The sequence below is a fragment of the Dreissena polymorpha genome, chromosome 11, assembly GCF_020536995.1.
Source record: "Dreissena polymorpha isolate Duluth1 chromosome 11, UMN_Dpol_1.0, whole genome shotgun sequence".
In the NCBI taxonomy this organism is placed as follows: Eukaryota; Metazoa; Mollusca; class Bivalvia; order Myida; family Dreissenidae; genus Dreissena; species Dreissena polymorpha.
The window spans coordinates 13,456,517-13,484,156 of NC_068365.1; the positions used below are offsets into that span (position 1 = coordinate 13,456,517).

General features: G+C 35.7%; 2 protein-coding genes across 7 annotated transcripts; one reads left to right on the top strand and one right to left on the bottom strand.

Annotated features, from left to right (window-relative positions):
* On the top strand, nucleotides 1–27,640 carry LOC127850388 (exodeoxyribonuclease-like). Of its 6 annotated transcripts, none has more exons than XM_052383403.1 (10): nucleotides 1–164; nucleotides 14,134–14,184; nucleotides 14,340–14,396; nucleotides 18,785–18,847; nucleotides 19,915–20,085; nucleotides 21,060–21,258; nucleotides 23,523–23,594; nucleotides 25,016–25,162; nucleotides 26,431–26,611; nucleotides 27,324–27,640. In XM_052383403.1, the coding sequence occupies exons 1-10, from the start codon at nucleotides 159–161 to the stop codon at nucleotides 27,442–27,444; spliced, it is 1,068 nt and encodes a 355-aa protein (XP_052239363.1). In that variant the 5' UTR covers nucleotides 1–158; the 3' UTR covers nucleotides 27,445–27,640. The 6 variants fall into 6 exon arrangements, with proteins under 6 accessions (XP_052239363.1, XP_052239365.1, XP_052239361.1 ...); XM_052383401.1 differs by lacking the exon at nucleotides 1–164 and adding an exon at nucleotides 185–388; XM_052383402.1 differs by lacking the exon at nucleotides 1–164 and adding an exon at nucleotides 8,262–8,425.
* LOC127850390 (ankyrin repeat and SOCS box protein 8-like) lies at nucleotides 6,097–8,083 on the bottom strand. Its single transcript, XM_052383407.1, has one exon. The coding sequence runs from the start codon at nucleotides 7,296–7,298 to the stop codon at nucleotides 6,210–6,212; it is 1,089 nt and encodes a 362-aa protein (XP_052239367.1). The 5' UTR covers nucleotides 7,299–8,083; the 3' UTR covers nucleotides 6,097–6,209.

A 27,640-nucleotide genomic window follows, 5' to 3' on the forward strand; every position in this document is an offset into this window, starting at 1 on the left:
TGGATTTTCGTCTAAAAATCTAAAACCGGCGAAAACAGTCGCAAAAAGACGCGGCTGTCTTTGTTTTGGATTTCTAAATCTTTGCATTAACTGAAGACATCTTCTGAGGCTTACGACTTCTTAAAGGCGTTTTAAGAATATATCTCAGAAAAGTGAAAATGCCTGTTAGTATCGGTCAATGTGCGATCAAATGAATAAATTTATTTTGAAATATGTTTTCGAGGCTCGTGGGACATTTATTAAATACATGAGACATATAGATACATTGTGTCGTCGATACTCTCGGTTCTTTATTTGTCCTGTTTTGAATCGAACAATATCACCATTGTCGAAAAACGGTCAACCCTCGCTGTCATTTAAACGTTTGAGGTCCTTTGCAAAGCCAAAGGTAACAAGAGTTCAGTTCAAAGCTCAAAGTAATTTACTAATTGGCCTCAGGGCCACACCATGTTCTAACTAGAGAGAATATAGTTACCTTTTCCAGCTATACAAATATATTTCTCTGGTGAAATATTTTACATTTGCATCATTACTTGTTCCCTGGAAAAATATAATTTGATTTGAAGGTGTAACACTTATTCTATCCAGTGTCTACTAGACTAAGACCGGTGCTTGCAAAGGTCTTAAGGGGATTAAAAAGGATGTATATTTTCCCAAGTCTTTTTTGCCTGGAACTGCGCTGCGCCGCCTTACTGAAGCCCCACTATGGCAAAAGCCTTTATTGACACAGAGCTCCAGATAAGGGTCGTATTTTTGTAATTACAAATTATTTTCAAGTCCGTTTTATATTTATTTTAAAATCTTGTCGTACCATCAAGAATTACAAAATCAAGTTACAAATATTATTTTTACATCGTTTCGTATAGATTTTTATTGAGTTCTTTTCGCGTATTAAAGATCTTTTCGGTGATTATATAGAATGGTTATCGGGTTTGTTTAACAAAGCGCATTTTTTCCAATAAAAGCAGCGTGTACAGTCAATCTGTCAAAAAACAATGGCGGCGCCCAGAGAGCGTGCTAAAAAACTGCAAAGCGTGCAAAAACACGCTTTTAACATATTGTACTCAAAGTGAGCCGAAGTTGAATGTTAAGAAAGACATTATAGATAAGATCTTAATTCTTATACAAAGTTGTATGTTCAGTTGCCGACACAGTGGGAAAAGCTATACAAAAACGCGACACGACGGGTCCAAACTTAAACAAAAAAACAACATTGAACGAGTGGAAGGGACAATTCCCGTTGCTAATCGTTGAAAAGATTGAAGGGGAGACGCGTTTTAATTGTGAAATATGTAAAAATTCATTTAATGCATGCAATGTAAGCACAGTTTGGGCATATGAAGGTATTTGAAAAATAAAATTGTACATGTATAATACTGAATGATAAATAAAGTTGCTAGTATGTTTATTTTGATTTTTTGCATGGAAATAACCATTATTATTTATTTTTAGGTCATTTAGAAAAGTTAAGAATTATTTTCCAAAACTTAGAAGTAACGCTAAGAATGAAATTTCAGAGTTAAGAATTCTTTTTTTAAATCTGGTAGTAGCGTTAAGAATTTCTCAAAACCTTATCTGGAGCTCTGATTGACAACATCTAAATTGCCCCTTGACCAAACTTCACACTTGTTATCCTGTTAGTCAAAACATTGTAGTCTACACAATAGGTCAGTAGACTTGCTCAGTGTGTTTTCACAACATCCAAATTTGTTTGGATTTTCTTTTTAAATAATATAGGAAAAACCAATTCCAAATCATTGGCAGTTTTTTTTCTTGATTTGGAGAAAGGTCCTGGCCTTCCTTTTAGGGGAAAAAATTATCAGAAAAACTGAGATAGGGGAAAATTTTCGCAAAGTCAGGGTTTTTTTTAGAAAAAAGGTAAGACGCTGGGTGAGAGGGGAAAAAATAGTGCGAAAGAGACGTATTTGGGGAAAAAATAACAACAGTTTAAATCAATGTCTATAACTCATCTACTCTGATTTCAGGGGTTTTTCACCACTGTTTGCGCCTCCGGAAAATGGAGGCATTCCCAAAGCAAACGGCCCCATTCCCAATCAAATCTAGATAACATTCTTCCCCATTACAATATGGAAGTCTGTCAAAATCATTAAAAAAACGTTTACAAACACTAATGACATATAGAGTGACTTCCCTTTATCCATTACGTTATATAGCATGGGCTTAACGACTCAGATGCAGGGGTCAACGTAAGAAATTGACACTCACTTGTCCGGGGCAAGTTACTTTGAACATCTACTTGCCATATTAAAAACTGGTTGCCCTATTTTGAAGTCAATTTTTTAATGTCATTTGATCTTTAAAGCATTGATTCACATGCATTATTATGCTAGATTTAATTTCAGCTATATTCGATGTATCAAAAATAAAATAATAATCGTTTTTATAATATAAATTTGTCAACAAAACAAAATCTGGACAGTTTTATTTCATTGAATAGTCACTATTGAATGCAATACTTATGAAGAGTTTTTAATAATTACTATTAAAATTGTAAAACGGTATACTTGTCACTATATCTATACAAGTTATGGCATAGATTAAAAGGGGGAAGGGCTCAAAATAGTAATGTGAAAATGATTGTTCAGAGTTTGAGACAAATCTTGCATTTCATCAATCGCGACTCTTTATCAAATTCAAGCCATGGAAATTCATCAAGCCACGCTGTTTGAAAGTTACGCTTTCGTTATTCATTTTCATATTTTGTCTTCTTTTCTTTTTCGGTTGTTTTGGTTTGTTCCTTTGAGTGCTTCGAGTTACTTTTATTAAAAGTAGAAAAGATTGGCTGGACGCTACCGTCCGCCTTGTTGAAACATCTGCCGAGTAGAACTTGTTTTGAGCATTTAGATATTGGCGCCGAATTCATGGGTGCGAACGGTTAGGTCCTAGCTTAGTCGTGACCGATCTGCAACGTTCGTAGTACAGTCGCAATAGATTCTTACACATCGTAGTGAAATCGCGACCCTATTCGCAAGACTTCAACCGATACCCACGATTCGTCGTAACTCAATCGTACCACTGTCGTAAATGAATCGCAGACTGTCACAAGTCTTCCCGATTCAATAAATTTGAGAAATCGTAGCGAATCGTGGGCTTGTTTTCGTAGTGGAATAGGGCGATCATGTTGAAGTATGTATTGCATATGTAACCATGTATTGAGTAATGACCCGAGCAAGTAGAATGAAAATCGTTACATGGTCAGTCGGCATCTCTGTTCTGCCACAAACGCTTTTATAATGCTGGAGTAATGCTATTCTCAGATATTTTATAACAATCATCTCGTGGAAATAGCAAACATGATGCCTAGGTACATACTCATGAGTATCAGACGCTTCGTTTCTTGAATTGTTCCAGCTTATAGTAACACAAATTATCATTAACGATGCAGTTTATCTTTACGTCACATTAATGATCCACGAGAAGTTTGATTATGTAAGTGGAGCCTCAGAGCTAAGCTACCTCCAGCAATTTTGGTTCAAAAGTATGGATTTTAAAATGGTAAGACGTGATTGAATAATAACATGCATATTTATCTCATTTTATTTAATTCATGTTGAGTAATTTAATGAATATAAGTCTTGTCCTTAGTTCAACAAATGTACCCTTATTTTATACAAGAGGGTCAAACGTGCACCTCAAATATTCATCGTAACAAAAACACTGCCTTGGACTTAATCAACGCTTAAATGAACCTAACACCGAAACCTACCTGAGACGCTATGTGTTCTGCTAAATCACCGAGAGGAAACGGTAGAAACAGCTGCCTCAGCATGAATCGTGACTCACATACATTAAGTGGAAGATACTGACACCCTCGAGTCTGGCTGAAAATCCTGGTACTCATCCTCATGTTTTTCACGTTAAATGATAGAGGCATACCAAATTATGTTCTTCCGACACACATAGCTGGTCCAATACATTTGAAATAAAAGATTAGCGTTGGAATGAAAAAGCCTTAAATAATTTTATGACATAAAACTATGAATGTTATAATGGCGCTTTTTTGTTTCACAATTCGCTTTTTTATTATTGTCCCCCGCCAAAGGCGGAGGGATATACAATTGGCTTTGTACGTCCGTCCTTCTGTCCGTGCGTCCGGCCGTCAGTTCGTCTGTCACAAAAAAAAACGTTTAGGGATATATCTCAAAAACTATATAAGATATCAACATGAAACTTCATAGGTGTAGATATCAATGAGGAAAAGTGACATGCACAAAAACAATAACCCTACACTTTCTTTAATAAGAATTATTGCCTTTTGTTGTTTTGTGTATGGTGATTTTTTCAGGGCTATATCAAAGATACCATTCAAGATTTCAACATAAAATTTCAATGGTGTATTGATATTAATGAGGAGTAGTGCCATGCTTAAGAACCATAACCCTTCAATTTGTTAAATAAGAGGTATCGCGCTTTGTTGTTTTTGTATGATGCATTTTTTCAGGGCTATATCTCAGATATGATACAACATTTCAACATGAAACTTCAAGGGTGTGTAAAAATCAATTGGAAGGAGTGCCATGAAACTTATTGGGTGTGTAGATATCAATGAGGAGAATTGCAATGCATATAAACAATTAGCATACACTTAATATTTACCTTTTAATTATTACCCTTCACTAAATGATCTTGTATCTTCATATTGTTTATATCACAATACATTGAATGTCTGTCGATATTGTATGCGGTACTTCACAACTGGTTTACACCATTTAACTAGTGCTTTGCCAATAATTGAGCTGTGTATTCCAGTTTTGCTGGTTTTTCCGATTATCAACATAAATTATCAGTAGGTTCATACTATTCTTTGAGTCAATTGAATACAATATAGCAGAGAAATATCTAGCCGCTCAAAGACCGCGAGACATTTACTTAGGTCGGTGTTTGTTATAAGATGAGTATGTATCATTTAAAATGATGTTATCACTAATAAATATCATAGCCACACGCTAACCACCTGTGTTTTGTGCCATATCAATATCCAAGTGTAACAAATTTTTCGCAAACGCAATTTGCTGGCGGTTGGTGATTGTGAACTCAACAAATGCAAGTACGGTTGCTTTATAATTTCAATGATGTATTTCAGTAGCAATTTATTGTAGTGGACCGTACATGTCCGTACTGTTTCGTGCTGAAATGTAGTACATCGTACAAGATCGTGCAAATTCCTGCCTATCCGTAGTACAACGTACTAGAACCGTTGCTTTCCGTGGTATATCCGTGGAATACTCGTAGCTAATACGTAGCGTAACCGTACCGCTTCGTAGTTCTTCGTATCAATTCGTAGAAGTCATTGAAAAAAAATTGGTCTACGAAAAGGTACGGACGACTACGGTTGTCGTTACGAACTAGTACGGATTAGTACGGACTCCTACGGATACGCTACGATCGATAAATTCGTAGCAATTTTTTGAACATGTTCAAAATTTGTCTAGAGTCGCTACGGACATCCAAAAACTACTACGACTGATCACGGATCAAGTACGGAGAGCCACGGTCCAGTAAGGATAGCTACGAACTGTGCCGAAAAGTATTCGTAGCTTGTGCGTAGCTCTGATTCGTGACAGTGTGACCGAGGCATTACGTACGTGTATACGATTGGTTCACGGTCACACTTGTTGGTGAATGTATTAAACCTTCAACGCACAAATAACTTATAGCAATAATATTTATATTAAATTAATGAATTTTTAATCACATACATAGATGAAAGGCGTGGAGACATACTACCAAAAGCGTAAAAAGCGAAAGTTGATGATAATTATAAGCGTATTTTATCCAAATAAAATTGATAACTTGATTAAACATGGTATATTGTAAAACACAGCAGAGTTTTATTAATTTCATTTCGTGAAGTTGACTGTTGATAAAGCGTGTAAATGCAAATGTTAAAATACTTTTTACGAAAAGTAAACGTACTCAACGGAATGAAAATACTTAAATTAGAGAGAAAGCATTAAAACAATTTGAACATACAAATCAACATCGAAAGACGGATACTTCATGAAATGTTCGAAAGGTTTCCGCTTTAACTGTATCATCAGACGACTTTCGGATCGAGTAAATATGGATAGTAAATTAACAAACGCCATTTTATTAAACAATTATGTTAACCGTTTTTCACAGTTTGGTAAAAAAAACGGCACAAAGACAACTTCTGACAACACGAACTAAGCTTCTATAAATGCAAACTATACGTGCCCAAACAACAAGTAATCTTTGATCAACCTTGGAAGCGGAAGTTTCTCAACTTTCATTATCAAATGCATGTTACTTCCCGACTTAACCAGCAGCCGGCGAATAGCTAAGCAACATAACGTCTTCATGGAGCGTGGAACGGATGCGCATTCTTTTAAAAGCTCGAAGAATTCAGGATGCTCCTTAAACAGCATGAATTTCTTGCCCTCCTTTCTACAAATATCTATGAGCTCTTGATCTACAAGGGCCCCGCATACGAGCAGCATCTTGGGTATACGAGTATCTGTCGTTGATTGTAGCGCTGTCGATATGACGTTGTGACCGTTAAATCCGACGTGATTTGGATCAGCACCGTTTAAAAGTAAAATCCTCACAGTGTCGTAATTTGCCGACCTACATGCAAGAACTAACGCAGTTGATCCACGAAGTTGAACCCGATCGACGTCTGCGCCGCGCTGAATCAATAACGATGACATCTTGACGTTGCCCTTCATCGCGGCGATATGTAAAGGCGTCAATTTACTGGTATTGTCACATTTGTTTACATCGGCAGTCTTTGAAATTAGCATAGCCTTCATCATTTCATAGTCATTCTGGTCTACAGCGTGCCACAAAGCCGAACATCCCCGTTCATCATGGATGTTCACGTCAAAACCTCCACTTACTAGCATTCGTACTAAATGCACTTGAGAGTAAACGATGCATCGGTATATACATGTTAGTTTCAGACGCTCCATTTTCTTGAACTGCTCCAGTTGATAGGAAAACTGATTAACGTTAACAATGTACATAAGGTTCACGTCACATTTACGATCCAATAGAAGTTTGACGATGTCAGTGGAGCCTTCTAGCACAGCTATCTCGAGCATGGTCTTTCCAAGTCGTTCAGGTCGGTCAACGCTTCGAAACGCGTGATTCGGATCAAGGCCGCGTTTGATGTACTGAAACACTGGGGCCTTTTTATTCTTAATAATGCACTCATATAGATCATCTTCGAAGTATTCCATATTAGTGCAGACCACTATCCTCTGGTCCTTCACAACACTGAAGTTGATGCTAATTTTATCACCTGCTTCGTTCATGTTGTTTTAGCTGTGGATGTACCAATAACTATTGAACAGTCTTGATCCCTTATACTTAATTGAACACCGAAGGATTATTTGTCCAATTATTGAACGCCTAAATTTGCTTTCACAAGATGTTAGCTACGAAGAGTAAGTAATCTGTATCGATATTGTATTGAGATTGCCTTTATACGCAAATTTGTCGTATTATTGAATTTGTTACTTTAACAGTTTAAGAGCGTTAGCATCAGTTTAAACAGGATCAATTCAGCAATCAGTAAAGATCTTTTATACTTCAACAGTTAAAATGGCTATAAAGAAAATGAGAGATCATTTTTGCAAGTAAATGGTTTCATTTTACCTTTATTTCACTTATCATTTCTCACGTTGAAATACGTATTGCCAATGTAACAATGTACTGATTAATGACCTGAGCAAGTAGAATGAAAAGCGTAACATGGTCAGTCGGTATCTCTGTTCTTCCGTACACCATTTTGAATCTGAATGCTTGTCTAATGCTATACTTAGATATTTAATAACCATCATCTCGTGCAAATAACAATCATGCTGGCTTACGTGTACACCGTTTAATATTATATGCAACGTCCGTAACCTTTGTACTGTATAATTTCAATGAAACACAATCTAGTGATATCCAGGTTGCAACTAAAGTGTCATTCAAACGTCTCTCAATAATGACAAACACAACATTTCCACGACTTTTCGTTTCCATCAAATTAGGGAATTTTTGACAGAAAGCGTCATAGGTTACGAAGCATTCAGCGATCCCGAAGTTTTTTGGTTATGAAACGCATGGACAATAATGATACGAAAATATTTATTGTCATGGATTTGTTTCATTTGCTAAATTAAATTGTTCTTTAACAAAAGAGACGACATTTTAAATTTGATCAATGACCATAATATTTGTTACTGAAAATGGATAATTTGCGACCCGATAATTTGTATTTTAATAACTTTTGGATTTTCGTCTAAAAATCTAAAACCGGCGAAAACAGTCGCAAAAAGACGCGGCTGTCTTTGTTTTGGATTTCTAAATCTTTGCATTAACTGAAGACATCTTCTGAGGCTTACGACTTCTTAAAGGCGTTTTAAGAATATATCTCAGAAAAGTGAAAATGCCTGTTAGTATCGGTCAATGTGCGATCAAATGAATAAATTTATTTTGAAATATGTTTTCGAGGCTCGTGGGACATTTATTAAATACATGAGACATATAGATACATTGTGTCGTCGATACTCTCGGTTCTTTATTTGTCCTGTTTTGAATCGAACAATATCACCATTGTCGAAAAACGGTCAACCCTCGCTGTCATTTAAACGTTTGAGGTCCTTTGCAAAGCCAAAGGTAACAAGAGTTCAGTTCAAAGCTCAAAGTAATTTACTAATTGGCCTCAGGGCCACACCATGTTCTAACTAGAGAGAATATAGTTACCTTTTCCAGCTATACAAATATATTTCTCTGGTGAAATATTTTACATTTGCATCATTACTTGTTCCCTGGAAAAATATAATTTGATTTGAAGGTGTAACACTTATTCTATCCAGTGTCTACTAGACTAAGACCGGTGCTTGCAAAGGTCTTAAGGGGATTAAAAAGGATGTATATTTTCCCAAGTCTTTTTTGCCTGGAACTGCGCTGCGCCGCCTTACTGAAGCCCCACTATGGCAAAAGCCTTTATTGACACAGAGCTCCAGATAAGGGTCGTATTTTTGTAATTACAAATTATTTTCAAGTCCGTTTTATATTTATTTTAAAATCTTGTCGTACCATCAAGAATTACAAAATCAAGTTACAAATATTATTTTTACATCGTTTCGTATAGATTTTTATTGAGTTCTTTTCGCGTATTAAAGATCTTTTCGGTGATTATATAGAATGGTTATCGGGTTTGTTTAACAAAGCGCATTTTTTCCAATAAAAGCAGCGTGTACAGTCAATCTGTCAAAAAACAATGGCGGCGCCCAGAGAGCGTGCTAAAAAACTGCAAAGCGTGCAAAAACACGCTTTTAACATATTGTACTCAAAGTGAGCCGAAGTTGAATGTTAAGAAAGACATTATAGATAAGATCTTAATTCTTATACAAAGTTGTATGTTCAGTTGCCGACACAGTGGGAAAAGCTATACAAAAACGCGACACGACGGGTCCAAACTTAAACAAAAAAACAACATTGAACGAGTGGAAGGGACAATTCCCGTTGCTAATCGTTGAAAAGATTGAAGGGGAGACGCGTTTTAATTGTGAAATATGTAAAAATTCATTTAATGCATGCAATGTAAGCACAGTTTGGGCATATGAAGGTATTTGAAAAATAAAATTGTACATGTATAATACTGAATGATAAATAAAGTTGCTAGTATGTTTATTTTGATTTTTTGCATGGAAATAACCATTATTATTTATTTTTAGGTCATTTAGAAAAGTTAAGAATTATTTTCCAAAACTTAGAAGTAACGCTAAGAATGAAATTTCAGAGTTAAGAATTCTTTTTTTAAATCTGGTAGTAGCGTTAAGAATTTCTCAAAACCTTATCTGGAGCTCTGATTGACAACATCTAAATTGCCCCTTGACCAAACTTCACACTTGTTATCCTGTTAGTCAAAACATTGTAGTCTACACAATAGGTCAGTAGACTTGCTCAGTGTGTTTTCACAACATCCAAATTTGTTTGGATTTTCTTTTTAAATAATATAGGAAAAACCAATTCCAAATCATTGGCAGTTTTTTTTCTTGATTTGGAGAAAGGTCCTGGCCTTCCTTTTAGGGGAAAAAATTATCAGAAAAACTGAGATAGGGGAAAATTTTCGCAAAGTCAGGGTTTTTTTTAGAAAAAAGGTAAGACGCTGGGTGAGAGGGGAAAAAATAGTGCGAAAGAGACGTATTTGGGGAAAAAATAACAACAGTTTAAATCAATGTCTATAACTCATCTACTCTGATTTCAGGGGTTTTTCACCACTGTTTGCGCCTCCGGAAAATGGAGGCATTCCCAAAGCAAACGGCCCCATTCCCAATCAAATCTAGATAACATTCTTCCCCATTACAATATGGAAGTCTGTCAAAATCATTAAAAAAACGTTTACAAACACTAATGACATATAGAGTGACTTCCCTTTATCCATTACGTTATATAGCATGGGCTTAACGACTCAGATGCAGGGGTCAACGTAAGAAATTGACACTCACTTGTCCGGGGCAAGTTACTTTGAACATCTACTTGCCATATTAAAAACTGGTTGCCCTATTTTGAAGTCAATTTTTTAATGTCATTTGATCTTTAAAGCATTGATTCACATGCATTATTATGCTAGATTTAATTTCAGCTATATTCGATGTATCAAAAATAAAATAATAATCGTTTTTATAATATAAATTTGTCAACAAAACAAAATCTGGACAGTTTTATTTCATTGAATAGTCACTATTGAATGCAATACTTATGAAGAGTTTTTAATAATTACTATTAAAATTGTAAAACGGTATACTTGTCACTATATCTATACAAGTTATGGCATAGATTAAAAGGGGGAAGGGCTCAAAATAGTAATGTGAAAATGATTGTTCAGAGTTTGAGACAAATCTTGCATTTCATCAATCGCGACTCTTTATCAAATTCAAGCCATGGAAATTCATCAAGCCACGCTGTTTGAAAGTTACGCTTTCGTTATTCATTTTCATATTTTGTCTTCTTTTCTTTTTCGGTTGTTTTGGTTTGTTCCTTTGAGTGCTTCGAGTTACTTTTATTAAAAGTAGAAAAGATTGGCTGGACGCTACCGTCCGCCTTGTTGAAACATCTGCCGAGTAGAACTTGTTTTGAGCATTTAGATTGGCTTATACAACCCAAGCGACCAATCAAATTTCGTTTTGCTTGTACTTGATAAAACAATATATTGACCCAAAGAAAATAAATAGATAGAAGGGGAAAAGTTGAAAAAAATACCGCAATTATGCTAATACGAAACGGACTTGTCCGGCGGACTATCTACTTTGGAAAATCACTTGCCCGAGATGATTTTAACCCGGCACGGGCAAGCGGGCGTCCGCTTAAAAAAAGCCCTGAGATGTAAGCACGTTTAGTTTGAGGATTCTTCTAACAACATTTACAGCGGTAAAGTGCAAATGTTCTGCGTGACTTTGCAAAAATTAACAGGAACTGCAACCTACAAATTCTAATCCAACTCCGTAGATGCTTATTTCTATTTACAAGTTTTTGCCACCACTGCAAATTAGCTAGTTTGAGATGGATAAATAAGCAATCAAAATTAACAAAATTTGATTTTAAAGCTTAAATAAATGTGTCACTTTCTTAGTAAAATAAAACCCTGAATGTATTTAATAAGCTTGACATTTTTGAAAATTGCATCATTTCAAAGAAGTCTTTGGGGAAGAGGCCTGTCTCTTTGGGAAAGTAGCCTTTATAAGGCCATAGCTAAAAAGGAGAAAAAGCCCTGATTCTGGATATAATTTTGTTACAATGAACTACAGAACATTGACCAGAAATTAAGGTATCTATTCTCTGGGCTACAAAGTTTTTATACAAAAATCATGCCATGGATATGACCTGACGTAGCATTATTTTCCAGCCCTTCTTATCAGGTCAAAGAATCAACACAAGATACACATTCGCTGTTTATTTTAAGCTTGTTTGTTAACGTCAAAACGTAAATCAGTGTGTTTTTTTCACCATTTTGGGAATGGGGCCAGGTCCCTTTGAATTGGGAAAAATTGCTGTGTTTTGACTAAAATTGAGAAATTTATTGTATTGTTGCTGTTTTGCTAAAAATGCTTCAAATTGAGAAAAGAAGTGTTGTCAGTATTATTTTTTCTATGGTTGAACTTAAATATCGATGGGAGATGAAAAAAATGTTGAAATCTTAAAAAAAAAACTTTTTCGGGAACCTTTCATTGAGAATTTTTAGGTCCTTTTGGGAAAAATAATTACTTTTTTTCTTTGGGAATGGGACGGAATATCAGACCTGATTTTTTACAAAAAAAACCACTGTATGTAATGAATTCTATGATAATTTGTTAAAATGCTTTAAAGTGTTAACAAATATTTTTACAACAATACCCTTGAGGATTACACCAGTTTGCCATCATCGGTTTCTTAAGGAACTGGCCACAATTTAATTGTGGAGGAGTACACCATAGGGACTGATAATTGCGTTAGATATAACAAAGGCACAGAACAAACTGCCTCAAAACCACTGAAATTATCAGAATAAATTGATATTGACACTGTTACTCACCTGTAACAGATTTACAACCGCTCACATCTTCAGCACCGTGAGACCATACTCTATTACTAATCGTTTATATTGTGTACCCAATTTCTGTGAAAATTACAATTGTTTGATGACAACAGCCATAAATATTTTCTGGTAAAGATAAGCACTCGCTCTTTTATGTTATTCTGTTTTTTTTATTCCCCCGGATCAAATGATCAGGGATATATTGTTTTTGGCCTGTCATTCTGTCCCAAATGCTTTTACCTTGGTCATAACTTTTGCAATATTGAAGATAGCAACCTGATATTTGGCATGCATGTGTATCTCATGAAGCTGCACATTTTGAGTGGTGAAAGGTCAAGGTCATCTTTCAAGGTAAAATATATGGCTTCAAAGCTGCGAAATGGGGGGCATTGTGTTTCACAAACACAGCTCTTGTTACATAAAATTTTGACATTCATTTTGATTGTCCATACATAAGACGCATCGAATATAGGATGCAGATAACTTTCTTGTAGAAATATGCCCTGAAAAATACAAATAAACGACACACATATCATATATATTGTAGATATTAATAAATTACTGCCCCCCTCCCTTCCCATAAAACAACAACAAAAAATAATTGGCTGTTGGCACTGTTTCGCCTTTTTTGCATGAACAACGCTTTAAAATGCCCTTTTTGAATTTTCTTTTCCACGAACCTATGCCCTCCTTGGAAAAACACTAATATTGTGTGTTTATTACTTTTCTAAAACTTACGTCATATATAATGATATTAACATGTTTTTTAATCCAACAATCATATTCTTTGACAGCAATCAATGTCCAATTGATTTAAATTAATTACCATAAAAAATGCAATGCAACAACTTCGGCATGACCACCTTGGCTTGCTTTATCAATTAACAAGAAAGATTTTGCCTACAGCATTGAAAATCTTCCTTTGGCGACAGTAAACAGCACAATATAAAAATTTAAATACGGTTAAGTCGGTCCAGAAGTCACAACACTTAGAACACATAAATTGTTTTATTTTTTAGTTGCTTTGTGCTTAATTGCAAAAAAAATTGTAAATATTCTTTAACATGTTTTTCTTTGCATGAAATATTAAGTTTCGGTGCTCATTTGGGGCTGACAAGCTTCATCACAGACCTGTAATTGTTCAATAACCTTATATTCTTCTAGGGTCTGTATGATAGTTTCTTAAACCTATACTTTGGCAAAGGCAAAGGCAGGCATCCACGAGGATGATCATATGTCCTCATTCAATTTTGTGTGTGTAGTATTTACAAGTGTGACTCATTTTGTTTACAGAAATTCAGTTGAAAAAGAAAAGCCTGAATGATCAAACACACTGTTTTATTTAACCTGATTTAATTTAGCAAGGTTGCACACAACCAATCACTTATTTGTTCACTTTCCAAAAACCAAATTTTAAACTAAATCAATCCACCCTTTCTAAGTTTTGGGAATTTTTTTCAGATGGTGATTGGGAATCAGTAATTTTTTGTCAATTTTAAAATTGCCGTTTATGGATAGTTTTTAAAGGGAAAAAATTTGCTGTTGCAAATTATGAAATATTTTAATTTTGTACTTTTAAGCGTGGAAAGAAGGCAATGCATGCGTCCAAAGAAACAGAAGCCATTGAAACGGTTTGTTAAATAATAAATGTTTTTGGCTTGTTTTCTTTGATATGATAATTGCATTATTTTGTATCAATACATGTACCTCCAATTATACATTTGTTACAGTGAAATGCATTTACAATATAGTGTATGCTTATAACATTTCTTTAAACTTGTATTAGACCAAGGAAGAGGAAACCGTGGCTGTTGAACCAAAGGAAGATGCAGAGGTGGAACATGTAAGTTTGACTAAAACTTATAATAACAAGTTAGAAAATAAACTTTCCACATTGCGTTTATTAACCTGAGCTTCTTAGTTTTGTCTCATGACTGATGTGAAAAGCTAGTTTAGGTGGTCATGATATTTAAAGCCACACACCTTGAAATGAAATAAATGTTAAACACAGGGTTCGCACAGTGCTTGAAAAATGCTTGAAAACGAGTCCTAGGCTTGAAAAGCCCTTGAACAAAGGTTGGCCTTAAAAAAGTGCTTGAAAAGTGCTTATTTTGTGTAAAAAAGCCTTGAAAATGTTTATTTCTGCTCAAAATTACTTTTATCATTGCTTTAATTATAAACTTAAATCGTTCTTAAGGGAAATATTACGAAAATATTTATCATAGATTCCTTCGCGCAAAAAGTTGAGTACGAAATATAAGTTTCGTACACTATTGAGTACGAAATGTTATGTGTACACGTCACAGATTATGTGTGCTACATCAGAGGTTTTCCATTGTGATCAATTTTCGCGAGTGAAAATGCAGCGACGGGGAAGTGTCGTTTCAAACCAGGGTGGATAACTGAATATTCCTGGGTACAGAAAACAAATGACATTTGAAAAGCACATTGTCTGGTCTGTATGAAGACCATTGATGTCGGGGGTATGGGGGAAAGCGCTTTGAAAGCCACGAGAAAGTGGAAACCCTCAAAGAAAACATGAAATTGAGAAGCAAACAGGGTTCCTGAGATGTGTTTTTTGTTAAACAGGAAGGTACTATTGTTAATACTGTTAAATCTAAAACAGACATACAGTACACTCCACGCGTTTTCCCCAAAAAACGCGCTCCCTCCGCGGGTTTTTTTCTGCTAGCGAGTGTTCACGCAGCGTTGGAAGAGCGAGGTGAACTCGATAAAACGCTCGGCGTTACGCCGCGTTCGCTAATTCCCGCGGCGTGTATTACTTTAGGCTAGTCGGTAAATGCAGACACTTTCCGTTCTTATCAGTGATCGCCGCGCAACGCCGCGTTAGCAGTGTGCTACTGGGCATGCCAAAAAATAAAAACATTGTTATAATATATTGTTTAAATACTGTAGTACATGTATAAAAAAGATAATTGTATAGAAAATTAATACGTATTAAAATTGTTTTTTAATTCACAGGTACGTCTACAATATGAAATAGTCTAATGTAATACATTTGACAAATTAATATTTAAATCAAAACACATATGACACAAGAATAAATGTTCCGTAAAATTTCCAAATGAGAATAATAATTTGTAATCCGAAACACACTACGATTTTTAGTTGTTAACACGACGTTTACAAATGCTTCCAATATACAGTCATCATTAGATTTCCCGACAAAAGCGCGCGAAAATTATGCTGCAATGTACAAGGTCAAGGTACAATGTATACTCCTGCAAAGCGTGCGTGTATTGATTTTTTTATACAAACTTTGTAGCGCAGAGAACATTGAATTTTGTTGATTTCGGTTAAAAGTTTCTTTGGTATTTATTAACGAAATTATATCGCGAATAAGTTGATATTTCCTCTAAAATAATTTCAAATCTAACACGCCGAATCTTTATCGTTACGGTATTTTAGTAGAGTAATTATTTTAACACTAATTGTACTATAAACGGATTAAAGAAGACATCTGGGCGGAACTGGATTTTAACTGTTTGACGTTATGAAAACACGCAAAGCTTGTCTACTGACCTATTGTGTAGACTGCTGTCTGCGGTGTTTTGACAAAAGGGATTAACATGTGTGAATGTCACTCTGCCGATTTGGTCCATTATTACTGGTAAACATTGTTTAGAATGTCGACGCAACAAGAATACAACTGTGAATATTAAATGCAATTATCAACTCAATAGTTACCACCTTTTAGCAATCAATGGAATAACCTACAAACAAAGAGAAAATCAATGCATTAGCGAGCAGAGAATTGACTTTGTTCCGCCAATTAAAACCATTCCTTATGCATTCGTTGAACGTGTTTACTTGAGTAAGTTATGCCTTTAGACATGAAGCGGCTTTTCTTTGATTACGTCAAACTGTCAATTCACACAGATTTGCGAGATTTTTAAGGTCCTTGGTCATTTGTATACATTTTCAGTATAGAAAATCACCTGCTAACATGAAAACTTTGGATTAAATTATCAAAATAAAAACAATATTGCAAACTGTGTTTATATTTATTGGTAAGTATTAGTTAAAAGACGACTTTTGTGTGTCATAAATCAACGAGTTTTCTATACAACAACAACTTCTTCTACGACCACGTCGGGATCGATCTATCTTGGTTGTTTTTTTTAATTGTAAATATTATACTACATGTACATGTATGTAATTGTAATAAATGTAATTTTATTTGAAAATCAGGAATCAACAAAATAAAATTGATCGTTATCTCGTAAAATTGCGGAGTTTCCCCCGCGTTGCCAACGCGGAGGGCCGCCGCGTCGGCTTATCAGTTTTGCCGATCGTTAACCGCCGCGTCCAAAATCATGCAAACGCCGCGTCTAGCGGGATTTTCTTAATCTCCCTCCAGGTCGAAACCCGCGGAGTATGGAGGGAAATTGGGGAAAACGCGTGGAGTGTACTGTAAACAACAACAGCCCATCTGTGTCGAACCAGGAAGGCACAGCCACAGAGAGTGTGCAGATAGAAGATTCAAATTCCAGGACCTTCGCAACTTTCAGCAATAGTATCAAACTCGCAGACATCCATAGACAAATTCGTTTAAAAAAATGGGGTCGAACCAGGAAGGCACAGCCACAGAGAGTGTGCAGATAGAAGATTCAAATTCCAGGACCTTCACAACTTTCAGCAGTAGTATCAAACTCGCAGACATCCATAGACAAATTCGTTTAAAAAAATGATATGTTGAACGCGAAAGTATTGTGGGTATTGCATACCGTTTGCACACAACCATCCTTTAATTCCAATTAAAAACATTACAAAGTTTTTTCAGGTTGTGTTCCATGACAGTACCATAGCAAAGCATATGTGGCTGTTTTGGGGCTAGCTGAACATTTCAAAACTGTACTTAATAGTTCTATAAGTGGACAGTACTCAGTGTCTCAGTACTCAGTGTCTTTTGATGAAAGTTTAAACAAGAAAGACCAATCCAAGCAAATGGAAAATGCATTATTTAAAGGAAACTAACGTACAGTTTTCGGACTTGAAAATGAAAATTTGGCCTTGGAAAGTCCTTGAAAAGTGCTTGAATTTAGGTTTGAGATTTCTGTTTGAACCTGGCATGAATCAATACACATAGATTTAGCCCTGTCGGTTGGTCTGTACGTTGGTCTGTCTGTTGGTTTGGTCAAACTTTAACATTTGCCATTACTTTTGCAATATTGAAGATAGCAACTTCATATTTGGCATGCATGTGATTCTCATGGAGCTGCACAATTTGAGTGGTGAAAAGTCAAGGTCATCCATCAAGGTCAAAGGTCAAATATATGGGTCAAAATCGCTCATTTAATGTACACTTTTGCAATATTGAAGCAAGCAACTTGATATTTGGCATGCATGTGTATCTCATGGAGCTGCACATTTTGAGTGGTGAAAGGTCAAGGTCATCCTTCAAGGTCAAAGGTCATATACATGTATAAGGCCTTTTCCGCCCTATGCCATGGGTCCAAATTTCGACCCCATTCCCAATGAAAATGTAGTTGTTATTTTCCCAAGTGAAAAAAAAATTCCCAATTCCAATTTAAACCTTTAAATATATAAGTTAACCTGATTCAGTGTAGAAAATAGAAAAACATTGCATGCATAATTAAATTATCTGTTTCCTTGAATTTGTTTTAAAAACAGTAAAATATGTTAAATTGATTATTTAAGACTTACCTTATTTTCCCCAAAAGAGGTCGTTTCATGCCATTTTTTTCCCCTCAAAAAAGGCCAGGCCCTTTTCCCCAAATCAGATTTAAAAAACCTTGCACTTATCACACATGTTCATAATTTTTGGTAAAATTGTAATAATATGTTATCAAATTAGTCATTATTTACCAGTTAATGGCTTCTTTGAAATATAAGAAACACTATTTACATGCGATTATTTTTCCCCCGATTTCTTCCATGTAACCACCAGATATGTTCTAATTAGCATAGATAAAATTAAATCTATTGCCTAGTTAGCAAGTTATTTATTATTTTTCAAACAGTACCTTGAATTGAATTGACTCTTGAATTGTTTCAGTCTCCTTAAAAGTCTGACATTATTGACTGCATTAGATTTTTGACAAGTTTTTGCATTAAGGTATTTTGTGTGTTTTCCCTTGTATACAATCAATTGCACCTTATTCCATTCTTACATTTCTTAAAGTTTAAAACGTCTTTAGCAGATTCAAGCTTCAGTGTTTTTGACAGTGTTTTAAATTTGAAAACCAGGAAAAGCCAGCAAAGCAGAGAGGAAAGAAGAAGGCAGATAAGGCAACAGAAAATGGGGAACCAGTAAGTCTAATAAGGATACAAATTTAGTTGGTAAGAGGATTTAACTGCAAATCCAATGATATTGGATTTGATTTCCGGCACAGCCACATAGCTTGTAGGGATTGGTCATGGAAGTTATATTCAATGGGGTATCCTTCCTCTAATTAAAGTAGGGCAGCTGTCAGGAACTGGCAAAAGTTTGAGCACTTAGTACTGGTAAACCGGCTTGCCCAGGAAACGTTGAGAAGGTTAACTGAGCACTTAGTACTGGTAATCCAGCTTGCCCAGGAAAGGTTGAGAAGGTTAACTGAATACCATGATATGACTGAAACACTGTTGAAAAAATACATATGGATAAACAAACATTTATGCATTTAATTAAGGTGACACATCAAAATGTGGGATAAATTCAGTGATTTTTAAATATTTTCCAAATAATTTTCATCTATGAAAAACATGGTCTAGTCATATTGATTTTGTGGATGGTATGCATACAAATAAATGTAATACAATATCATTATGCGCATAAGTAATATCTAAGTAATATCTGTGGAAACTGATCCAAACTACAATTTATTAATCAACCAAAATATTGTTCTATTTCCCTGCAATATATCTGCGAGAGTTTTGTGTCTGACTTAAGCAGTGACCAAACAATAGAATTTATTGGAATTTATGCAATTTTTTATATATTTTTTTATATTAGTTCCTCTATCTCAGTTTTGTTGAGGTATTATTCGCTGAAATGTAAAGATAGGCCCTTTTCCCAGATAAAGAAAAAAGCTCTTACAGAAAACTATCTGTGATAAAGAGAGATAAAGGGGCTTTGATAAAAGCTTTAAGGGAATCATTTCTTACGCTTTCTCACTAATGGTCGTAGTGGATCATATATTGTCTGTCTAGCGACCCAGAGGTCATGAGTTCAATCCCCACTGGGAGGGTTCTTTAGATCTCTCCAAAAAACACCCAAGTAGTGGTTTAAACCAAAAGACAGGCTCAAGAGCGTTTTAATAAGCATTTGTCTCTTGATACGATTGAGCAAACATAAATACGTTAAAATTATATTAAAAATTCTGTCTCAAACTCAGGCTGTCAAGAAATCGAAGGAGAGCAAGACAGAGGAGAAGTCCAAGTTGAGGAAGGAGTCCTCACTCACTGCAGGCATGGACTTCACGCATGACTGCCAGACCAAGGATGGACGCAAGCCCAACTGGAAGATCGCCTCCTGGAACGTGAATGGCATCCGCGCCTGGATGGATGTATGTTGTCTTCTGGTGTTACAGTTTTTTGTTTATTGATTTTAGCTTTTCTTTTCAATCATGTTCATCATGCGAGTTTTTTATGTAAGCTGAACATAAGAAATTTATTTTTTGTTACTTTGAAGTAACAGATTCTACATTATTCTGAGTTTAATCAGATAAGTTATGGTAACTATATTTAGACAATAAGTTATTTTTGTCAAGCTTGCTGCATGAATAAAAATGAGATTCTGACTTAAAGCCTATGTTTGTTTTACAGAAATGAGTACATAGACTTAATGCCTATGTTTGTTTTACAGAAAGGAGTACATTGACTTAAAGCCTATGTTTGTTTTACAGAAAGGAGTACATTGACTTAAAGCCTATGTGTTTTACAGAAAAGAGAACATTGACTTAAAGCCTATGTTTGTTTTACAGAAAGGAGTACATTGACTTAAAGCCTATGTTTGTTTTACAGAAAGGAGTACATTAACTTAAAGCCTATGTTTGTTTTACAGAAAGGAGTACATTGACTTAAAGCCCATGTTTGTTTTACAGAATGGAGTACATTGACTTAAAGCCTATGTTTGTTTTACAGAAAGGAGTACATTGACTTAAAGCCTATGTTTGTTTTACAGAAAGGAGTACATTGACTTAAAGCCTATGTTTATTTTACAGAAAGGAGTACATTGACTTAAAGCCTATGTTTGTTTTACAGAAAGGAGTACATTGACTTAAAGCCTATGTTTGTTTTACGGAAAGGAGTACATTGACTTAAAGCCTATGTTTGTTTTACAGAAAGGAGTACATTGACTTAAAGCCTATGTTTGTTTTACAGAAAGGAGTACATTGACTTAAAGCCTATGTTTGTTTTACGTAAAGGAGTACATTGACTTAAAGCCTATGTTTGTTTTACAGAAAGGAGTGCATTGACTTAAAGCCTATGTTTGTTCTACATAAAGAACATTGACTTAAAGCCTACGTTTGTTTTACAGAAAGGAGGACTGTCCTACCTGAAGGATGAGAGCCCAGATGTGCTGTGTATCCAGGAGACCAAGTGTGCCACTGCGGACATCCCCGACGATGTCAAGGTGGATGGTTACCATGACTACTGGTCATCTGCCGAGAAGGCTGGATATGCAGGCACAGCCATCTACAGCAAGACCAAGCCCTTAAATGTGACCTATGGCTTGGGTGAGTTTTATTTTAGCCTTGCTGCTGGAAAAGGGGTCAAATGCATGTGGGTTAATTGTCCTCCTAGATTAGCCTGTGCAGTCTGCACTGGTATTTTTTGCTTAAAGGAAGTCTCTACTTAGTGAAAATCCTCTTTAGGCACAAAGTGTTGTTTGCTTTAATATTTGAGATAAAGCTGTTGTTTAATGTGATATTATTGGTAGTTACTGCATCTTTAGCTAGACCAAGTTTAAAGATGTTATACCATTGGTTGGGTGAGTCTTAATGTTTGACTTGCATATTTAGATTATGCCCAGGTTAATTAAGACTTTATTTTTATCGACTGACTTGTATTTGGTTTGTAACCATGGTTTCACAGGCCTTTCCCTGACTTATCTACGAATCATTTAAATGGAGCCATTCCTAAATCAAAAGTGTAAAAAATTCCAAAAAAAAATAAAAAAATCCCCATTTAGTGTCTACTTATTATCATATCTCAATTTTATTTCAGTTACATCGAACAAAGACTTAAGTGTATAACTGTAATTTATATGATTTTTATGCCCCCGGATCGAAAGATCGGGGGTATATTGTTTTTGGCCTGTCTGTCTGTCATTCTGTTTGTCTGTCACTAAACTTTAACCTTAGTCATAACTTTTGCAATATTGAAGATAGAAACTTGATATTTGGCATGCATGTGTATCTCATGGAGCTGCACATTTTGAGTGGTGAAAGGTCAAGGTCATTCTTCAAGGTCAAAGGTCAAATATATGGCTTCAAAGCGGCGCAAAAGGGGGCATTGTGTTTCTAACAAACACATCTCTTGTTTTCTTATAATGTGAATTATTATAAAGAGCTGTATGAAATAAGTTTTTCCCAAATCAGTTGCATTTTTTCCCATAGAAGCTCGAAATACCGAAATTGCATTTTTTCCAAAATGACCAGGAAAAGGCCTGATTCATACTTCAGCCATTGTTTGCAAATAGCAATCAAGTTGTTTATAGTGAGGTTAAAGCCATTGTCATTCTTGTTTATATACTTTGTTGGCGATCTTACACTTATGAAATTTTTAATTTAAGAACTTTATAATAAATTGCAGTACAATAAACATACATTCCAGATTTTTCCAGATCCAAATAGGAGCCTTCCACAAAAATTGTCGGAACATTTGAACAAAAAGCCTGAATATCCCACATGAATATAAAAACGATCAATCATTCCTATACTCAATCTTAACTTTAGTCAGTAGTCAGTATATTGCTTACAAAAACTATAATTCTGGCCGTTATTGACGATAAATGTGTTTCATGAACACAAATGTTTTCCATTTTTGGGAAGTAAACTGTCATGTGCATTTTGTGCATGACTCGGGAAATTGAGATGTTTGGTATGCTCTATTTGACATATATTCAGGACAGGCGCATTCTAATTGAACGTGTGTAAATCGTGTAATAAATGGGTTGTGCCTGCTTTGAGCACTGTACGTATTCAACCATCTCTACATTTTAGATTGATGAAATATATGCAAACCATTTTTGAAAGTCAGTAAATAAAAGAGTAAATTTATGTGAAACATCAATGTGTATTTGTCATCATTCAATATGTTTGATATATATAAATGTCGCTGTTTTGACAGATTTACACCTGAGGTGGTATAATACACAGGATAATAGTATTTTTGGACTTAAGAGGATCATGAAACTCAATTGGCTTTTATTTCAGTACAATATTTCTATCAATAGCAATTAGCGATCCTTAACATAAAAGCACCATTGTGTGAATGCCTGATAAAATCAATAAATTGCAAATAAATCATTAATAAGGTGTAAAAATAAAACACTGGAACACTCGAGTAGAGAAATTGGAATGTAAATAAGGTAAATAAGGGCATTAAAGGGATACGCAAGGGTAAGTTAAAGCCAGACAGATGAATTTCATTGTGAACTTTTAGAACCTAAATCGTTTTTGCAAATGTTGGGACAAATTGTCTTATATCTGGGACAAAGACCCCAAAAGCAAGACTGTCCTGCCAAGATCGGAATATCTGGCATGTGTGGTAATTTTTTTCCAAAACTTAGTCAATACCCCAAGTAAGCTGTGAGAACATTCCACTTCAAAGTTGTTCACTTTATCACTTTATTAAGTGGCCATTTTGTATTGCAAATAATACCAGCAATTGCATCACAATACTCTTAGGCCATATGAAAATACTCCGCTTTCCTACAGTCTTGCGTTTCCAAATTATGTGTATGTGTATGTTTAGAGTTATATATTGATTCTTTCAGGTATTGACAAGCATGATGACGAAGGTCGTGTGATAACAGCTGAGTTTGACCAATTCTACCTTGTGACAGCTTGTAAGTTGAATTATCTACTGAAAAATGTGTCTGGGAAGTAACTAGATTTGAATTCTCTACAACTTTAATAGCCTTGATTGCATATGAGACTGCTTTTTTCAAATGAAACGCATGAGGATAAGAGCGGTTGATCAGCTACTTGAACCCAAAATCTTTTTTCACCATCAGACAACTGTTTCTTACCAAGCGAGGCACAAACGAGACTCCATTGACTGTCCATCCTTTCTCCAGATGTGCCCAATGCTTGTCAAGCCAAGTAACATTAACTTACCTACAGCTGTTCTTGCGTTATTGTCTATATATTACCATTGACTGACATTCCCTTATGTGACTTTCCATCCTTTCTTCAGATGTGCCCAATGCTTGTCAAGCCAAGTAACATTAACTTGCCTACAGCTGTTCTCCTGTTATTGTCAATAGACTGCCATTGACTGACAATCCCTTATGTGACTGTCCATCCTTTCTTCAGATGTGCCCAATGCTTGTCAAGCCAAGTAACATGAACTGACCTACAGCTGTTCTCGCGTTATTGTCAATATACTGCCATTGACTGACATTCCCTTATGTGACTGTCCATCCTTTCTTTAGATGTGCCCAATGCTTGTCAAGCCAAGTAACATTAACTTGCCAACAGCTGTTCTCGCGTTATTGTCAATATACTGCCATTGACTGACATTCCCTTATGTGACTGTCCATCCTTTCTTCAGATGTGCCCAATTCTTGTCGAGCTCAGTAACATTAACTTACCTACAGCTGTTCTTGCGTTATTGTCAATATACTGCCATTGACTGACATTCCCTTATGTGACTGTCCATCCTTTCTTCAGATGTGCCCAATGCTTGTCAAGCCAAGTAACATTAACTTACCTACAGCTGTTCTCGCTTTATTGTCAGTATACTGCCATTGACTGACATTCCCTTATGTGACTGTCCATCCTTTCTTCAGATGTGCCCAATGCTTGTCAAGCCAAGTAACATTAACTTACCTACAGCTGTTCTCGCTTTATTGTCAGTATACTGCCATTGACTGACATTCCCTTATGTGACTGTCCATCCTTTCTTCAGATGTGCCCAATGCTTGTCAAGCCAAGTTACATTAACTTACCTACAGCTGTTCTCGCGTTATTGTCTATATATTACCATTGACTGACATTCCCTTATGTGACTGTCCATCCTTTCTTCAGATGTGCCCAATGCTTGTCAAGCCAAGTAACATTAACTTGCCTACAGCTGTTCTCGCGTTATTGTCAATATACTGCCATTGACTGACATTCCCTTATGTGACTGTCCATCCTTTCTTCAGATGTGCCCAATGCTTGTCAAGCCAAGTAACATTAACTTGCCTACAGCTGTTCTTGCATTATTGTCAACATACTGCCATTATGTGACATTCCCCTTTATGACTGTCCATCCTTTCTCCAGATGTGCCCAATGCGGGTCGCGGTCTGCCCAGACTCCCCTACCGGTCTAAGGAGTGGGATGTGGACTTCAGGGCTTTCCTCAACGATCTCAACAAGAAGAAACCAGTCATCATGTGCGGAGATCTCAATGTGGCTCACCAGGAAATAGGTGGGGATAACTACCTGGCCTTGTTCTGGGGAGTCTAATGCAAGAGCATTTAGTGATGCCCCAGATGAGCCTGTGCAGTCTGCACCAGCCAATTAGGGACAACACTTTCCACTTTTACTTAATTGTGTGTTGAAAGGATGCCTCTTCTAAAGGACAATCCAGACTAGGAGGAAAGTGTAATCAATGATTAGCTTGTACATTCTGTACAGGCTAACCTGGGACAACATCTTGCACAAATGCATGAAGCCCAGTTTTCCCAGAACATGCCACTTACTTACTTTGATACATCAACAAACTTGTTAAAGCTCAAATATAAACAAGTGCAATTCCAGCTGCACCAGCAGGAGAAAAACCATGAACTATAGCATGTGTTTATTTATTTATTGCATGCAACCAAATGTCAAACAAAGGGACATAGAATAAAAAAACACACCAGACACAACACACACATATGCAATTAACAAAACAAAATTTAATGAAACTGGGCCACCTTGAAATGTTCAGTGCAGAACATTGGTGTTTTCAAGATCAGCCTGAATTAAACACTCAACCATATTTATTTATTTCATCGAAAAATTTATGTCTTGACCAAACATTTAACTGGAAAATTTATATCTTGACCAATCATTTAACTGGAAAAGTTATATCTTGACCAATCATTCAACTGTAAACAATTTCTTGAAACTCTTTATCATGTGCAATTGTATACATATCAGTTGTAAATGCTTACCAATTAAAAATGGAATCAAATGTTTTTGTTGAGACAAATTCTATATTAAAATGTAATACTGTTGACAGATTCTGTGCTTTTTATTACCTTTTAAAATATATAAAAACTTTGGGTAAAAATGCTTGAGTTTCTTTGTCTTGCACAAAATCATTCTCCACACGTTTCAAACTTACTTTGAATACTTACAAACTTAAGATTTATTCAGCACCCAACATGTTAACTCCTTGCGTAGAAAGCCTTATTGAGGTTTTCTGAGCCTGCTGAATGATTTTTTTTATTTTAATAACTACCTCTCAGATACGCACTTTGACATGTTTGTATTCCCTTAAAAAATCTAATTAAATCTTACTAGATTCAAGTTTTAAATCTTTGATGTGTAACCATTAGATACCGATGCGCAGCAAACAGCATGAAACCTGAACAGACTGAGAGTTACTCGCAGGCTGCTGCGGTTTTATGCTGGTTACATCCATTTTCGCTTTGCTTTTTAGAGGTAAAGGTTTAATGCTTCTCTAGTGTTATATTGTTCCTTTCCTAGATATTGCCAACCCAAAGACAAACAAGAAGAATGCAGGTTTCACGGTGGAGGAGCGACAGGGCTTCACTGACCTGCTGGCCGAGGGCTATATTGACTCATTTAGGGTGCTCTACCCTGAGAAAGAGGGGGCCTACACTTTCTGGACTTACATGGGAAACGCACGAGGAAAGAATGTGGGCTGGTAGGTGCAAGTAGTTAGTTTATATGTATGAACTTAGGATAACATCTGACTTTGATTGGTGATAAATTAATAACAATCATACTTTACCTTGCTTGAAAGCCCAGTTGATGAAGCGTTGGACTACAAATCATAGGATAGGGGTTTTGAACTCAAGTGGGGCCGCTCGTGTTGGAATTGATCTTGAAATCCGTTCTTTGGCCATTCTTCACCTTCCTCTCTTTCAAGTAGTGCAGTTGTCAGTTCTAGGTATGATAATGATTGAGCACTTAGTACTGGCAAATCTGCTGAACCAGGAAAGTTGTGAGTTGCTTAACTGGCCTCTAAGATATGACTGAAATACTGTTAAAAATGGCCAAAATCCAACTAGTTTTAAAACATGTTTGTATTGTCACTCCACTAAAACGCTAATATTGTTGGACAGTACTTTTGTGTTAAAAATCATTTTCTTCATGTGGAATAGGTTCCATGCTGTCTTCATTACATCATGGTTTACTCTTTTGTTTATACTTTTTACCAAAAATTACATCCTCTTACTGACTCTCCCAATGTCAATTAATATCATTTTCCCAAACAATCTTACCAAAATGTCCCAAACAAAGATGTCAAACTTTTCCAATGAACTCAATAATTGGTTTATTAAGTTTATTATACAGCAAAATAATTTGGTATCACAATAGAATCTTAAAATTTTCCCCGCTCACCCTGTTTTCAGGCGCCTGGACTACTTTGTTCTCTCTGAGCGTCTCCGTGACAACCTGTGTGATCACGTGATCAGGAAGGATGTGATGGGCAGCGACCACTGTCCTGTAGTGCTATACATGGCCATCAAGTGAGGGCCATCAAGTGTGTCAACGAATTGTTGAAAATAACTTTTGAAGACTCACAAGAATAACTTCAGAAGCCATAACTGGACATAATGAATCTGGTCTAAGAATCTTGATTTTTTGTTGTCAATTTGTTTCATAAATTTTCACCATCATGTCAGTTTTTATTATTAGTATCTTGTGTTGTATATAAATTTTGTGTCTA